Below are 14,616 nucleotides of genomic sequence, written 5' to 3'. Positions count from 1 at the left end.
AAACATAACGCACCTCCCCTTCGGTTCTGTGCCCCAGAGATAGTTCCTCCATTGGTTGACCCTAGAAATAACCGGAAGCACTACTTCGCGCTTGCTCATATCTAAACAGATTGGTGAATCTCTGAAGAGCTAACGGCTATCCACAATCGTTGGTCAAAATGCTTGGGAAACTCATCGGCCAGAAGTATGTGTCCATCGCCAAAACATGGTAAATGGCTTATTATCGATTAAATGTCATTCATTTTGTTTGTTGAAGTAAAGTGGACTTTTTGATCCCCTGCAGTATTCTGGTATGCCCTTGCTCATGCTACTACTATGCGGTATGTAGCAAGACGAGGTCATCTCAAGACTCCAGTCTGACTAGCTAGCACAGTTAGCCTAGTCGTTTAGTGAGTACTGAAGCGGTTATTTAGGTTGTTTGTTTTTATTGTCTGCCTGCATTTCAACATGCCTGGCTGACTCGTTGTCTCAGAACTAATCGAGGGCCTCATAGTGTGTATTTTGTACACAGTAACCTCATACTTCTGATTGTACTTATGCATGTTTCCACTAACGCAGGTTGCCGACAATGGCTTTGTGGGGTTCAGTTGGAGGAGTAGCATTGGTTCATTTCACAGATTGGAGGTTGATATTAGACTATGTGCCATACATCAGCGGCAAGTTCAAGAAGGACGAGTAACTGCAGTAGATACATTGAAGGTAAGACAAACGTGTTTGACAATAAACTGCATTTGAAATTCAAGATGAGCTTTGTGCGTTTTAGCAGAAAATGATTTGTAATGTTTGGATAAAAGCGTCTGCTAAATGCAAAAATGTAACGGTCAAGCGCATGCTCAGTATAACGTTACCAATAAATGATCCTCTGAAATGTGTGAATTACTCTTTCAATGTATAGGTCGGTTTGTGCTGATTGGAAGATGACACGATGGAGATGAGGAGCTGAGTGACATCTGACACCTTGACATGACTCCACACCAGGAGCAAAGACATTCTTCTGCCTTTTCAATTAATACCAATGGACAATTCAACCTGACTTTGACATGTGTAAATCAACTGCATTGTGCATTCCTCTATGATGAAAGCACTTGGCCAAGCAGTGACATAGATAAAGAAGTGTATGTATCATGATAAATTCACATTTATTATGTACAGTTTATTTATTTACTTTTGTTTTGATTTCTTTGATCAACAACTCCTGTCTTAGATAACTTCAATTATACACTTTGTCACTGTTTGCTGACGTAATTTGCTGAATTTGGTCCATCAATGAGAGAAGGTATAATTCTTATATTACTTGGGTCCTGAGACCTCCAACAATCAGAAATCATTAAGTACTATAGTCTTGGGTAATTTATTAATCTATTATGCTTTTCACTTAACCTGTATGACAAATGTCAACAAAGTTGTCTGAGCTTTTTTTTCTGGGAGCTCCTGTGTCCAACTAATGATATTGTTCTAATAAATGAACGAATAATCGAACGGAACTACAATCGGAATCAAAAGGTTGTTGACTTTTTTGGGGGTGAAAATGTATGCCAGAATTCAACTATAATGACGTAACAATGAAAACAGATTAAGACGGAATGTGTGCAGAAACGTATAACTAATCAACTATATATGGGGAAACTATTGAAATGATAAGACCATGTGCATTCATTAGTTTACATGGCTTTGATATATAAGGTAGGCAGGCTATTCTTGCTTTGGAACTACACATTGTGGTAGAGCGGATGAATTGATGTGGACATTATGTAATAGTGTCGCGGAGTAATCTAATGAGTGTCTAGACATGAGAAAGCGAGGGACAGCTGACTTGGGAGTCGAAAGCAGATCCATTCAGAACAATAATAATTATTTTAGCCTGCGAAACTGGTTCCAGAATTAATCAACTCAAGGATACAAGAGTCATGGAGAGGAAAAGGTGCGAGTATTACATTGGTTTGAAAGTTGTTAAATGATAAAGGAAACTCATGAGTTTTAACGTGTCGGCAGAAAAAAACATGTTCTGCACGCTAACGCTAACCAATCTTAGCTAGCTAGCCTACCTGCTGCTGAAGTGTGTATGCTACTACTGTAGCATACAGCTGCTAGCTAACATTTGAAAGATACGAGTAGATGGTATGAAAGCCAGCCAATGTATGCTATTTAGATAGTCATATTGCATCATGTTAATATTGTTTTTTTTTTAATGCACTACTAGTCATTCTCTCATATCTACGTATCAAAATGATTTGTGTTGTATTGCAAGCTAACTGTGTGGTTACGACGTTAGCCGTATTAGCAAACTAGCTCTCTAGGTACCTAGCCAGCTTTCATTGTTTACTGATAGGTTTTCAGGCCCAGGACTACCATTACGGCTAGCCAACGATCAGAACAGCCACCTTCTATATTACCTAACGCTGCTTGACAACGTTGATGTTATACAAATAGTTTGCGTTCGTTATGTATTTACTTAACAAGTGGGTTGCTTATCCCTTAGCTAGCTATATAACGTAGTTCCTGTCTACGTGAATACGTCAGAATGTGTGTGGTTCAGATGTGCTCATGCCTTGTCTCCACAGTCCCCCTGGCAAGAAGTTTCTCAGCAAACCCCAGATTTCTCGTTGCCTGGGCAACACAATGGACGTGCATGCCATCGACCCCCGTGCTGGAAGGATGCTGATGACCAAAGTGCACCGAAATAGACACAAGCATCGTTATGACAATAACAACCATCAGATGAAGGTTAAGGGTGTTTATTGATATATTAAACGAGAAGATTCTCGTTTTTTTCCATTGAAAAGCCACTAGCATATGAGACCCATTGTATTTATTTGCTTCAGTACAGTATAATGATTTTTATTTCCCTGATTCCTTTTCTCAAGATAAAGCCTGATCTGAACACAACACTACCAGTCCGACAGACGGCATCTATCTTTAAACAGCCTGTCACTAAGGTGACCAACCATCCAAACAATAAGGTGAAGACAGACCCCCACAAGGCTGTGGACCAACCAAGACAGGTGATTGCTTGTTTCTTATTGGTCGAGAAATCAATTGCATATGGTGTGTGAAATGACTGCTTGTGTTTGACATATTTTGTGTTGTTTTGTTAAGCTGTTTTGGGAAAGGAAACTGAGTGGTCTGAGTGCATTTGACATTGCGGAGCAGCTGGTAAAAACCATGGAACTGCCAAAGGGTCTTCAAGGTGAGTACCCAGAAAACTAAACACAGATTGAGGTCAAGCTTCATGTCTGTGTTTTACAACAATCTAAGATAGTGTCTTTTATTTTGTATGTGAGATCACTGAACCTGTGAGTATTTCCTCTCTTCATCCACCAGGTGTAGGCCCTGTGTGTTCAGACAAGACTCTTCTGTCTGCCATAGCCAGCGCCTTACACACCAGCCCAACCCCTGTCACTGGGCAGCTGACTGCAGCTGTGGAGAAGAACCCTGGAGTCTGGCTCAACACAGCTCAACCTCTCTGCAAGGCCTTTATGGTGACAGATGAGGATATTAGGTAGGTGTTTCTCTCTCACATGTACATAATCAGATCTCACACGACAAAGTTAGATACTAGCCAATATGTATCAATAAAGTAGAGCCAAGATGACTGGCAATCCTATGTTCAAGGGGGAAAAAAAACCTTATTATTGGTTAGAAAGTTCCTACTCTAATGTAGCTTCAGTAGCTGAATAACAGCACACTTATTTATGGTTTATTGACTGTTGGTAAACAATGCTCGACAGTGCAGAAAGAGGGAATTCCTGGTTTTCTTGTTATATAAAAGGATGGCTTTTTTTGTACCCTCTTCTTGTTGTCCCTGTCGCTGACCTCTCCTTCTGTTCTATTCTGTTCTATTTTCTTTATTGTTCTTATTTCTTGCTGTCTCCAAGTAGCATAAAGCCAGACAGCAACAAGTGGGTGTTCTCTAACACACACCACTCCGTCAACAGACAATCCCCCGGTAAAGATTAAGACGTTCACGCTAACTTCCCTCTCCTACTTGTGTGTCTCCAGGAAGCAGGAAGACCTGGTGCACAACGTGAGGAGGAGGTTGGAGGAAGCCCTCATGGCCGACATGCTGGCTCACATAGAGGACGCTAACACACTTGTAGAGGTGGAAGCAGACACACCGAAGGAAGAGGAGACTGAGCCAGTGGACAAAGAGGACTCATAGCCAAGGTATAGCGCTGTTATAAAACTAAAGGTTTCATTCATGATGTTGTAAAGTTTTGGATGAAGCTGGACTAGCTGAAAGGACTTAACCTGAGTTTTGCCAGCTTGTTCCAAAAAAGAGACAATCATAGACTGTACATTTGCATTTAAGTAAGACTGTTCCTTTTTATCGAAGTACAGAACGTATAAAGCGATTGTAAGTCTGAACAAATATATAAATGATGTATTTGCTCAAAAATGTGGTCAAACTGTTTTTACTGACTATTAAGTGATATATTTTGTATCTGTCTCTCCCACAGGATCAGTAACTGCTAGAGAACTGACTGGAACGCAGTATTCACACCACAAATACACAGGACTTTTATTCGTTTTTTAAAATTGCATTTGTCAACATGATGGTACTCATCCCATTCTCACCATGGATCTGCAGATCAGCCCTTGTGAATTTAATCAAAATATATTTTAGACCAATATAAATTGGAGCTATAGAAATATGTTTTATGTCTGGGGAGAGACTGAAATTCAGCGTTTCTAATTAGTTTGCTTTTATTTTTTACTTTCACCAATGTTGGAATGTTGGCAAATATAGATGGTGCTCTGAACAATTCAGCCTTGTTAACTTTTTTTGTGAACATGTTTCACAAGTTCAAAGTTGAAACCACAGAATTAATATCAAAATGTTAGTGTTTCACTCTGATTGTGTCTTGTCTGCGCAGTGTAAATGAATGGATGAGTCGGAGGGCAATGCACTGTAGTAGTGTATGTGTTTTTATTTTAATGGTTCCATTGTACTGTTATGTACTACTCTGGAACTGTATAGCCTATTATTTACCCTGAGGTGCAGTGTGTACCACCACTATTGTGCAGACTGGGTCAGAGGACAGGCTTACAATTATCTGAGACTTTGGGCTGACCTTTCAAGAGATTACCTGTGTGATCATTGAACATAGTTGATGTATGTACTGGATGTAATTAAGTACAATGTCTTGATCCTCCAACTGGTTGCCGTTTCAAACCCATTTGCCCTGATTCTTAGTCCCAAGATACTGCCATTTAATAAACAATCAGCCCTGGTTCTTATTATATTTAAGCCATAGGGGTGTAGTCACATTTCCCTCCAGTCTGTCAGAATGGTCATAAAAATGTTATTACTCATCCAGTCCTTTTCTATCTTTTCAGGTGCCATGTATAATTTGATGTTTGAGTGTCTGTTTTTTTGCTCTTTAAACTTTATCTGGGCTGTTGGTGATGAGTAATACTGCTCTCACTTGTCTGAACAGTAATCTTCTCTCAATTCAATATGGTGCTGATTTTGTCTGTTTTTGTTGTATGTAGAAATATGTTCTTGTATTCCATTAATGACCTGCCAGTAGATATGATGGCTGTTACAAATGGACCACTACTCTGAAATAGTTGCCTGTTTGGGATTTTGTATTTTTTTATATTTCTTTGACAATACAAATTGTTTTGAGGCAAGCTTTTGATGTCAATTTACAATTTACATTTAGGCATTTGATATTTGATAGCCTACGTGCCAAATAGAGATAGCTTCTAAACTGAAAAGATAAAAATGGAAAGAGGACGTTGCTTCTTTTTTGGGTTTAAAGTTGATCCAAATATGGATTTTGAAATGTTTACTTTTGTTAAAACGTCAAATATCAAGTCATTTGATTTAAAAAAAATCTTGAGTAGTAAATAAATGCAAACCATTTTGTATTTCGTGTATGTTATTTCCTTTTCTTCAGAAGCGATCTCAGTCTGCAGTTTACAGACGTGGGTTCATTAGAGACAAAAGCACACTCGTACATAGTAAATTCAGTGGGTTATTGATCAGCGTTTTTGCTATTTTGTCTCATATTTTACCCTACTCACATTCGTTTTTTATTTTCGATACGCTTTTTTCCCCATGAAATTTCACTTGGGCAGTTACAGGATTAAGGAAATAGTAATAGTGCAGAGGCACAAAAACATTGACCACAACAGTGTGCCCAGCACGCTTTGCAGTGATGCGCTCATGTGTTGCGTGGCCTTTGAACCCATTGTTGTGTCGCGGGTGACGTCAGTGCTGTGTGCGAGACAGGCAGAGCGGCGTGCGCTTGGCGAGACAAAGGCGGTGGACCAGGGAACAGGAGAAAGAAGCTAGACACGGATACAATTTTATGAAGGTATCTGCATGGAAACATCATGATAGACTCAAACCCAATGCTAAGAATGACGGGTCGATAAAATAACTCGGAATTCGGCTGGTGTCGTATCTTATCAAGAGCGTGTTTCCTCTTAGTTTTTATAGAAACATTTTCTCCAACGCCCCCAATTTAGCAGGCTAGATAGCATAGCGCACTCGTATCCTTCTTTCTCTCAAGAATAAAAAGAGAGGAATTGCACTTACACACTTCACATCGAAAAGGTAAAGTAATTTAAATAATGTTGTTTAAATGTGTTATACTAAGCATGTCAATGAGACTGATTCTGGAACTTATTAAGTATTTTGCTGGGCTATCGCAAGCTAGCTGTGGTACTCCCAAACAAAGGGGGTCGACAACGTGACTGACTTGACTAGCTAACTCTGTGGAGCAAGCTAGCTAGCTTATGTTGGCTACAGCTAACAACAGATTGCCGCTCTCTCAAATGTGGTTATTTAAACAAATAAAGGAAACAGATTTAATCGATACACAAAATATTCCCAACTTGGGTATGTGACATAATTAATTCATTATTGGCTCAATAAATTGGTAACGTTCTTCAAAATTCAAGAAGCAAAGCTAGTCGGCCATATGGCTTCTATGCCAGACAGAAGTAAAAACACAGACAAAGCGGGGACAGGGTAGACGAGAAGGCAGGGGAACGGTGAATGGAACAAGCACCTATTTAGGGTAAAATGGGTAGTTAAAATTCATTTGACATTCAACACTATTTCTAATTTATAACCAAGTTGTTTCTGTTTAACATTTTTAGTTGGACATCCAATACTTCTGCCCCATATACAACTGAATTAATTGGCTTTTCTATTGTTTTTGTTTTTCTTCAGTGAAAAGGTGCGTTCGGTAACTACACACACAGGCAACCAAGATCTGATGGTAAACCACGGAGACTATGCCTAGTCCTTTATTCCACCCCGAGATTATGGACCACGACATGGTAATCAGCAGTCAGCACAACGGGGTCATCTTGCCTCGGGAGACAGACCAAGAGTCCCGGGAAGAAGACCACCAACAGGCGCTTCGCTTCGCCCTGGACCAACTGTCACTCATGGCCCTTGACAAGGTGGACTGTGGGGGCGGTGGAGGCGGACTAGTTGACCCGCTCGACGGGACTCAGGGACCGGGCTCGGAGAATTGCAACGGAGTGAGTGGAGGAGGTTATGTTGATCTCCAAATGTTGGAGCATCCCGGTGGCTCCCGGGACTCCCCGACGTCCTGCTCTCCATCTCCAGAGTATTACGGATCGGGTGGTTACCACATGGCTGGTCCACACTCTATGCTTCACGGGGAACAAAGCTCTGTCCTTTGCAACCGAAAGAGGAGTGTCAACATGACTGAATGCGTGCCTGTTCCAAGCTCGGAGCATGTTGCAGAAATAGTGGGTCGACAAGGTAAGAAAAGTATTGTTTTTACTATAGTCTTCTTGGCTATCTTACTGTAGTCTATCTGGAAATGTGTTTTAAGGACGACAAATTAAACGGGGTCAACGAAAGATAACAAAAGCATATCATTAATGCATAAACTATATGGTGGTAGACCACCTTCCTTTGTTTGGGTGGTGAGGGAGCAAGTCTGTCGAGTTCTGTAGCGCTATACCCAGTGTGGACAGTTGGCACTGTTGACTAAAGTGGTTGATTATTTCGTATTGCCACTATATATAGATATACTAAAAACAAGTTGTAAAGTTGTATTTGCATTACCTCGTAACACTTGAGACAACGGTTAGATGGTGATGTGTGGTACGTGTGTAGGAGGTAGGGGGAGGGGTGGGAGAGGGTCAGACAAAGCGGCAGATTGTCGGGAGTCTGGACATGTCTAGCACCCTGCACCAAACAAAGAAACACGCCGGGGAACTAGATTTTACGCAATGCACACCCGGGCCATTAATGTGAAATACAATATTTCAATGTTGATACCCACTGCATTTGCACGGAACGCATGTTTCTAGCCATTTTTGTCATATCAGAAGGTCTGTGTGTCTGAAAGGGCCGACGCACACAACACGGGACGAGACTGGGCGGTGTTACGCCCTGCGTCCAGTTTTGTCGGCAGCTTTCGCTCGTGTATGCGATCCTGTATATTGTGCGTTTCACCACGTTTCATCAACATTTTCTCCTTCATACAATAAACAAAAACTATTGGTTAGGTTTGGCGCGCCAAGCGCAGTTGTGGGTAGCATTACGGCATTTTTCTCTTTGTTTGAAAATGCCATGCTTTCTGCTTCCCAGATGACATCACACGCAGCGCACCTCATTGGTTACTAGCAATGAACCGTCCATATTTAAAGTAACAGAGCAGCAATTCAGTGGAGTTAACGTTACTAAATGGCTCGCATGCTGTGTGATAATTGTATTGTTTAGTTTGGTGCTTGTGTCAGCATAACGTGTAGATGTTTACTAGGAATTACTTTTTTGTAATTTATTTTGTATTAACTTAGCTCACCAATTTTCAATTTCTGTTTCAGGTTGTAAGATCAAGGCCCTACGTGCCAAGACTAACACCTACATAAAGACTCCTGTGAGGGGAGAGGAGCCGGTGTTCATTGTGACAGGTCGTAGGGAGGATGTAGAGATGGCCAAACGGGAGATAGTCTCTGCTGCTGAACACTTCTCCATGATCCGGGCATCTCGTTGCAAGGCAGGAGGAACAGGGCCTGGCACAGCAGGCTCCCTTCCTGGACCTCCTCACCTGCCTGGACAGACCACCATCCAGGTACAGACAACATTGGTCACAAGGTGTATGTATATGCATGTGTGGAAAACATGGAGGAAGGTCACTTGTGCTTACAGTGTCTCTGCTTGCCTCCCTGCTCCAGGTGCGAGTGCCCTACAGAGTAGTGGGCTTGGTTGTGGGGCCCAAGGGCGCCACCATCAAGCGCATCCAGCAACAGACACACACTTACATTGTCACGCCGAGTCGAGAGAAGGACCCTGTGTTTGAGGTGACTGGGATGCCCGAGAACGTGGACCGCGCCCGCGAGGAGATCGAGACCCACATCACACTCCGAACGGGCGCCTTCGTGGACCTTCAGGGAGACAACGACTTCCACACCAATGGCACTGACGTAAGTCTCGAGGGCCTGGGTTCACTAGCGGGAGGCCTCGGAGCTGCTCTCTGGTCCCGTGCTACTAACCACCACCAGGCCCCTCCTCCTCCACCTCCCCCTCCGCCTCCCCCGCTGCCCCTGGCTATGCACCACTCCTCCAGCTCCAGGAAGCTGTCCTCTTCCACCTCCTACCACCACACTCACAACGGTGGGCTGCCCTCCGAGAGCTACAGCGCCACCCGTAGGTCCACCGAGGGAGGCAGCCCCACTAGCCCTTTCAGCACCGGCTCAAGCGGCGCCGGTGGAGGAGGGGGCTTCACTTTCGGGGCGGACTCGACCCCTGGTCTGCCCTCCTCTGAAGAACTGGGGTTTGAGTTCACCGCATCCAATATCTGGGCACCGTTTGTCAACGGGGGGAGCGGAGGGAAGACGCCTGGCTCCTCCCAGCAGCAGCAGCAGCCAGTTCGCCGTAACAGCAGTGGTTTAAGCGGAGGCGCTGTCACCCCCCGCGTGTCCCCCACCCTGCCTCCAGATGCTGGTGTGGGACCCCTGGATCACCCGCTGGCCCGCCGGGCCCAGAGCGACCCCCTCAGCACACTGTCCTGGCTGCAGTCGGGCGGCACGGGTGCAGGTTCCTTTTCCGGGGCCTCCAGCTCCAGTTCAGGGGGCTCATCCACTGGCTACTCCTCCTGCTCAGCCTCCTCCCTGCCCGGGGGCTCCCCCACCGACTCGGAGGGAGGGGGCAGCGCGGGCTTGGGATCCAGCATGCTGGGCCGTCTGAAGGCTGCCGCTGTAGCTGGGGCCCTGGCGGGTGTGGGTCCTGGTGTTGTGAACAGGGATTGCTTTGTCTGCTTTGAGAGCGAGGTGACTGCAGCCCTGGTGCCTTGTGGCCACAACCTGTTCTGCATGGACTGTGCCGGGCAGATCTGTCAATCGTCTGAGCCAGAATGCCCTGTCTGCCACACCCCCGCCACACAGTGCATCCGCATCTTCTCCTAATGCTCTCCCCCCAAAAACAGTAGACGGAGGGGAGGGGAAGAGGTGTCATTTAGAAGGAGAAAAAAAAAAAGGAAAAAAAAAAAAGACTTTACTTACACTCATAACTATCCAAAAGACTGCAGGGGTCATCAACTGTGGAGAAGAGGAAGGACAGATGGACCGATTCGCACCAATACATGTTATCACACACACAAGATGGACCATGACAATAGGATGATTACATTATTAGATACCATGATGACACTATACGGATGTTGATTTATTGCTAATAACTATAATAAGAATAATAATGATGACAATATTATTCCCTGACTCGATGTTGATTGAAACTCTGGACTTTGTAAGCAGTGGAGGCTGGGACCAGAAAGAGGGTCTCAAGATGGGAAACTAGTGTCTTATCTTTCTTCAGGCCTTGGTTTGACCTGGGCCAGTCCATATCCTGCCCTAGTTCAGTCCCCAGACGGAGGGTCTGTCGGTCTATTGTTTTTATTCTGGCTTCTTAAGATGTCTCTGCTTTCTCTCTCTCTTCCTTTGACACTTTTGTACTTAACAGATATTTTTCGATGAAGCTGTCCTGGGTCTGCACTTTTCTACTCTTTCTTTACATGTTGTTTGACAGTATGTGTACACAGTAAACCAGTCCTCTGGGCTCTCCTGTCCCTTACTCATGCAGTCATATTACCTAAGGAGAAGGCCGTCATGGAACAATGGGGCCTGGAACCTATTTTAGGAAGGGCATAGAATTAGACACCTATCAGACCAAATGAGCCTGAGAGGACCCCCCTCTTGCTAGGCTATAATGAAGACTGAAACCTATTTATACTGCTCGAGAACTGATCCAGTGTCTTGGTTAAATGTGTATTATAGCATAGAGTAAGTTATTGAAGGAATATGCCAGAAGATACATTTCCCAGCGGTTTGATCTGCCTGAATCTTGCTTGTCTAGATAGTGATGTTGCAGATCTTGTGTGTGTGTGTGATGTCAGGATAGTGATTTAAGCACACCTTAGCTATATGTTAAATGGTGGGACTACTTGTGCTTGGTCCAAGTGCAAGATTTGTCAATAGGAACAGGTGTGTTAAGTGAAACATGTTCTCATCTCACCCAGTGTGGCTTGCCCCCTTGGAATGTAAATATCCATCTATCCACACCAGGTGAACTTCCACTGCCCACTCACATTCTGTCTGTTACAGGTAGCTCTATATAGCTCAACTGGTTTGGATGTGTGGGGTGTGTGACCCATGTTAACTGAGTTACTACTACTATTATTATTATTATTACTACTACTACTTTTACACAGAGTAATATGGGGCTTTAATTGTATCACACATGGGAATGTCTTGTTCAATCTGGGTTTTGGTTAAGGAAAGCACCTGAAGTTTGATCTGTTTTTCTGTGCACTGTGAAGCCAGAGCAATGAACTACAGTGGTATTCAGACCCCCTTCTAAACCTTCCGAAGTTGGTTTAAGAGACTTTTTTTGGTCTTCCATCCTCTCTTTCACAGCAAAGCTGTCTGGCGCCGTCTCAAATGAGCCAGATGTAGTGCACTATATGGAGGGCGTTTCGAATTGGAAATATGTCCCCTTGTATCAGTATCCTTTCTCAAGCGGAAACAGAATCTTGTTAGATTTGTGTGTTAGTCGTTTTTTTGTGTTTCACATCGACTGCCTCGTCTATGGTGTGTTGAAGTGGGCCATTAGTTTATTTGGGTGTGATCGTTTCCACAGGTGCTGTGGTGGCCCTTCAGACTTACATGGAAGTCTGCTCATAGAATGAGACATGCCATGACTAGAAAAACGACTATGATAAAGGGCTTCCTACAACACATGCATTTTTCAGGTTCTCATCAGTGACAATAGCAAGAATATCAACATCTCCTATAGGGCAGCTAGTAGCTAGTTCGTTCAGGGCTTCCAGACACTGTTTGTGTTCAAATCCCAACAGCTGCAGAATGTGTTGCATGGTTTTTCTACTGTGTCTGCTTGGTCTAGGGAACCTTGACCAACACATTAGGCTAACACCATTCACTCTCAACTCTACATTCTGGGAGTGTATTCCTACTATACAGACACTGAAGCCATGTTCATATACAGTCTGAACACAGCTCTCTTTGACGTCATGTACAATCTAACACGGTTGGACAGCTCTCACCAACCACATCACGGGAGAGATGGAATGAGTGGTTGTTCTCAATGGTTTACCTTATTTCACCTAATGTGTGTGTGTGTGCATGTGTATGTGTGTTTCTCTGGAGGGACTGCGTTTGCCTCGGGTGTGGAGTGCAGCAGCTTTCCTTCCTAATCTAATAAATACTGTCCTTGTTTATCCCAACCAGAGGTCTCTTTGATCCGACCGACTCGGTCAGATATGAAGGGTAGTACATCCTCAGTTCTGTCCAGTTTCCCAGACTAGCCAGCCTATGGTGCTTGGGTGCAGCTCCCTACTGAGACATGAGAACAGAACCCACTGGGCACTTTGTGGGGCAGCTGTAGATGTTCTTTTAGCTAGGGCTCACCTGTCAACCTGGCATCTCTTGTCTCTACTCTTCACGGGGGGGGGGGGGGGGGAGTTCTATGTAAACTGGCAACCCGTCCCTGCTGGGTTTTTATGTCTAGTGTTTAGTTTTTTCCTTCTATCCTCCTGCAGGCCCACATGAAAGCAGGGGTGTGAATGTGCCCACAGGAGCCGTTCAACTTGGACTGTTGTGTGAATCTTTTGTTGTTGTTGTTGTTGTGTTAAGGCCAATCTGAAGGCCCAGAACTGTGTGCAGGATGTCGTTCTTCAACTGAAATGTGTTGAATCTGTCAGGTGGATCTAATGTAGATTCTTCTGGTGTTCTCACTCCAGGATAACCCCCTGGCCTATGGGAGTGTGTGTTAGGGTAATTGTACAGTAGCATTAACTGTTAAAAGGTACAGATATTCTCTTATTGACTGCTGATTTTTATTTTGCGGAAGCCCTTGCCCCCCCCCCCCTTTCCCTCTCCAAGGTTTGAAAACAAACAGGGTTTTTCATGTAAGGTTAGCCAGTGACCTTTTTGTGATGATGGTGGATGTGGAGTGTTTCAGCACTCTGGGGTGAACCAGACCCCCTGGAATCTCTGCCTTCCTATTTTTGCTTTAATTCTTTTGTATGCAGAACCAAAATGTTAATGTCAGCAAACAAGGTTTCAGGCCTGACTTGTATGTATATACCCTGAATACAATCAGTGGGATCTCGTTTTCAAAAGGTTACAATACTTAATTGATGAAGATAAGTGTAGTTTTTAAGAACATGTATCATTATTTGTAAGTTAACCATCTGCATGTCTTCAAGCCACCTGGCGTTAGCTAATAATTTTTAAGATGAGAAAAAAAAAAAAAAAAAACTTTTTACACATTTTATTTTTACAATTTATTTGCTTACCTAAATATCCCAGACAATAATGTGACCCTTTTTATGACTTCAAATTTATTTTTATTTTCCATTTTTTAATTTCCTTTTTTCCTGTGTACAACATATAGGCAATTTATAACAAAATGAGAAAAAATTATTGAAGAAATTTTAAAATTGAAATATATTTTATTTGAAAGTTTATGAACCTTTTAACCGTGAGCCAGAACAATTGTATACACTTATAATTTGAGCTGACTTGACGGTTATGAGAAATGTATCAAGAGTTTTATTTTTTATGCTTCTTTAATAAAATCTTGTTTTTGGTTTCATTTTTTACTGTAAAACAATAATTCCTTTGTGTCTGTGTTTTATTCCACTTTGCAAGTTTACAGAACTGTTTTATAACTATTTCTAGGCAGTTATCCTTTGTCTAAGCCCTGATTGAAAAGCAGAGAGGTGCAATGGCAGACATGGGCTAGTATTACATGCCAATTGTTCTCATCGTCTACCACTAGATGGCAGTGTTGTCATCTGGTAGTGGTTATAAAAACAAGGGGATCCTCATTAGCTGATTAATCATCAATTAATCACAAGCCTTTGTTATTACTGAAGAAAGTAAAGAGTCTGCCTTTGTGTGATTTCAATCAAATTCTTGTGTTTCTGAATTCTACAGGGTTCCCTTAAAAAGCTTACAATTCTGATTTTAAAATTTAAAGGCTTTAAAATGTCTTAAAAATGGCCAGTTTTCTAAATAAAACTGATAAAAGGTACATTTCTTTTTGGACTCCCGTAGCTGCAGCACACATTAATATCATATTACTTTACTGATATGTTT

General features: G+C 42.9%; 3 protein-coding genes across 4 annotated transcripts; all 3 read left to right on the top strand.

Moving 5' to 3' along the window:
• The first annotated feature begins 76 nt into the window (after positions 1-76).
• On the top strand, positions 77-1,490 carry uqcr11 (ubiquinol-cytochrome c reductase, complex III subunit XI). The gene is made up of 3 exons (XM_084707023.1): positions 77-208; positions 559-699; positions 896-1,490. The coding sequence occupies exons 1-2, from the start codon at positions 159-161 to the stop codon at positions 677-679; spliced, it is 171 nt and encodes a 56-aa protein (XP_084563149.1). The 5' UTR covers positions 77-158; the 3' UTR covers positions 680-699; positions 896-1,490.
• Positions 1,491-1,673: 183 nt separating this feature from the next.
• LOC146271714 (methyl-CpG-binding domain protein 3-like) lies at positions 1,674-5,874 on the top strand. Its single transcript, XM_084707022.1, has 7 exons — positions 1,674-1,921; positions 2,562-2,724; positions 2,865-3,002; positions 3,097-3,187; positions 3,322-3,499; positions 4,000-4,164; positions 4,458-5,874. The coding sequence occupies exons 1-6, from the start codon at positions 1,908-1,910 to the stop codon at positions 4,157-4,159; spliced, it is 744 nt and encodes a 247-aa protein (XP_084563148.1). The 5' UTR covers positions 1,674-1,907; the 3' UTR covers positions 4,160-4,164; positions 4,458-5,874.
• A 341-nt stretch (positions 5,875-6,215) lies between these two features.
• Positions 6,216-14,131, top strand: LOC146271713 (RNA-binding protein MEX3B). Of its 2 annotated transcripts, none has more exons than XM_084707021.1 (4): positions 6,216-6,323; positions 7,187-7,750; positions 8,824-9,071; positions 9,175-14,131. In XM_084707021.1, the coding sequence occupies exons 2-4, from the start codon at positions 7,252-7,254 to the stop codon at positions 10,402-10,404; spliced, it is 1,977 nt and encodes a 658-aa protein (XP_084563147.1). In that variant the 5' UTR covers positions 6,216-6,323; positions 7,187-7,251; the 3' UTR covers positions 10,405-14,131. The 2 variants fall into 2 exon arrangements, with proteins under 2 accessions (XP_084563147.1, XP_084563146.1); XM_084707020.1 differs by having other exon boundaries at positions 6,235-6,565.
• Positions 14,132-14,616: the final 485 nt, after the last annotated feature.

This window comes from Hypomesus nipponensis, chromosome 10, assembly GCF_054491055.1.
Source record: "Hypomesus nipponensis isolate SF chromosome 10, ASM5449105v1, whole genome shotgun sequence".
NCBI classification, from domain to species: domain Eukaryota; kingdom Metazoa; phylum Chordata; class Actinopteri; order Osmeriformes; family Osmeridae; genus Hypomesus; species Hypomesus nipponensis.
This window is presented reverse-complemented; position numbering and strand designations above follow the sequence as displayed.

Excerpts from the sequence above, each read along its gene's own strand:
- LOC146271714 (XM_084707022.1), top strand. Across the intron at positions 2,725-2,864 it reads ATAACAACCATCAGATGAAG|ATAAAGCCTGATCTGAACAC; the intron begins GTTAAGGGTGTT and ends CCTTTTCTCAAG. Across the intron at positions 3,188-3,321 it reads ACTGCCAAAGGGTCTTCAAG|GTGTAGGCCCTGTGTGTTCA; the intron begins GTGAGTACCCAG and ends TTCATCCACCAG.
- uqcr11 (XM_084707023.1), top strand. The coding sequence starts at position 159 with ATGCTTGGGAAACTCATCGGCCAGAAGTATGTGTCCATCGCCAAAACA. Across the intron at positions 209-558 it reads GTGTCCATCGCCAAAACATG|GTTGCCGACAATGGCTTTGT; the intron begins GTAAATGGCTTA and ends CCACTAACGCAG.
- LOC146271713 (XM_084707021.1), top strand. The coding sequence starts at position 7,252 with ATGCCTAGTCCTTTATTCCACCCCGAGATTATGGACCACGACATGGTA. Across the intron at positions 7,751-8,823 it reads AGAAATAGTGGGTCGACAAG|GTTGTAAGATCAAGGCCCTA; the intron begins GTAAGAAAAGTA and ends TTTCTGTTTCAG. Across the intron at positions 9,072-9,174 it reads CTGGACAGACCACCATCCAG|GTGCGAGTGCCCTACAGAGT; the intron begins GTACAGACAACA and ends TCCCTGCTCCAG.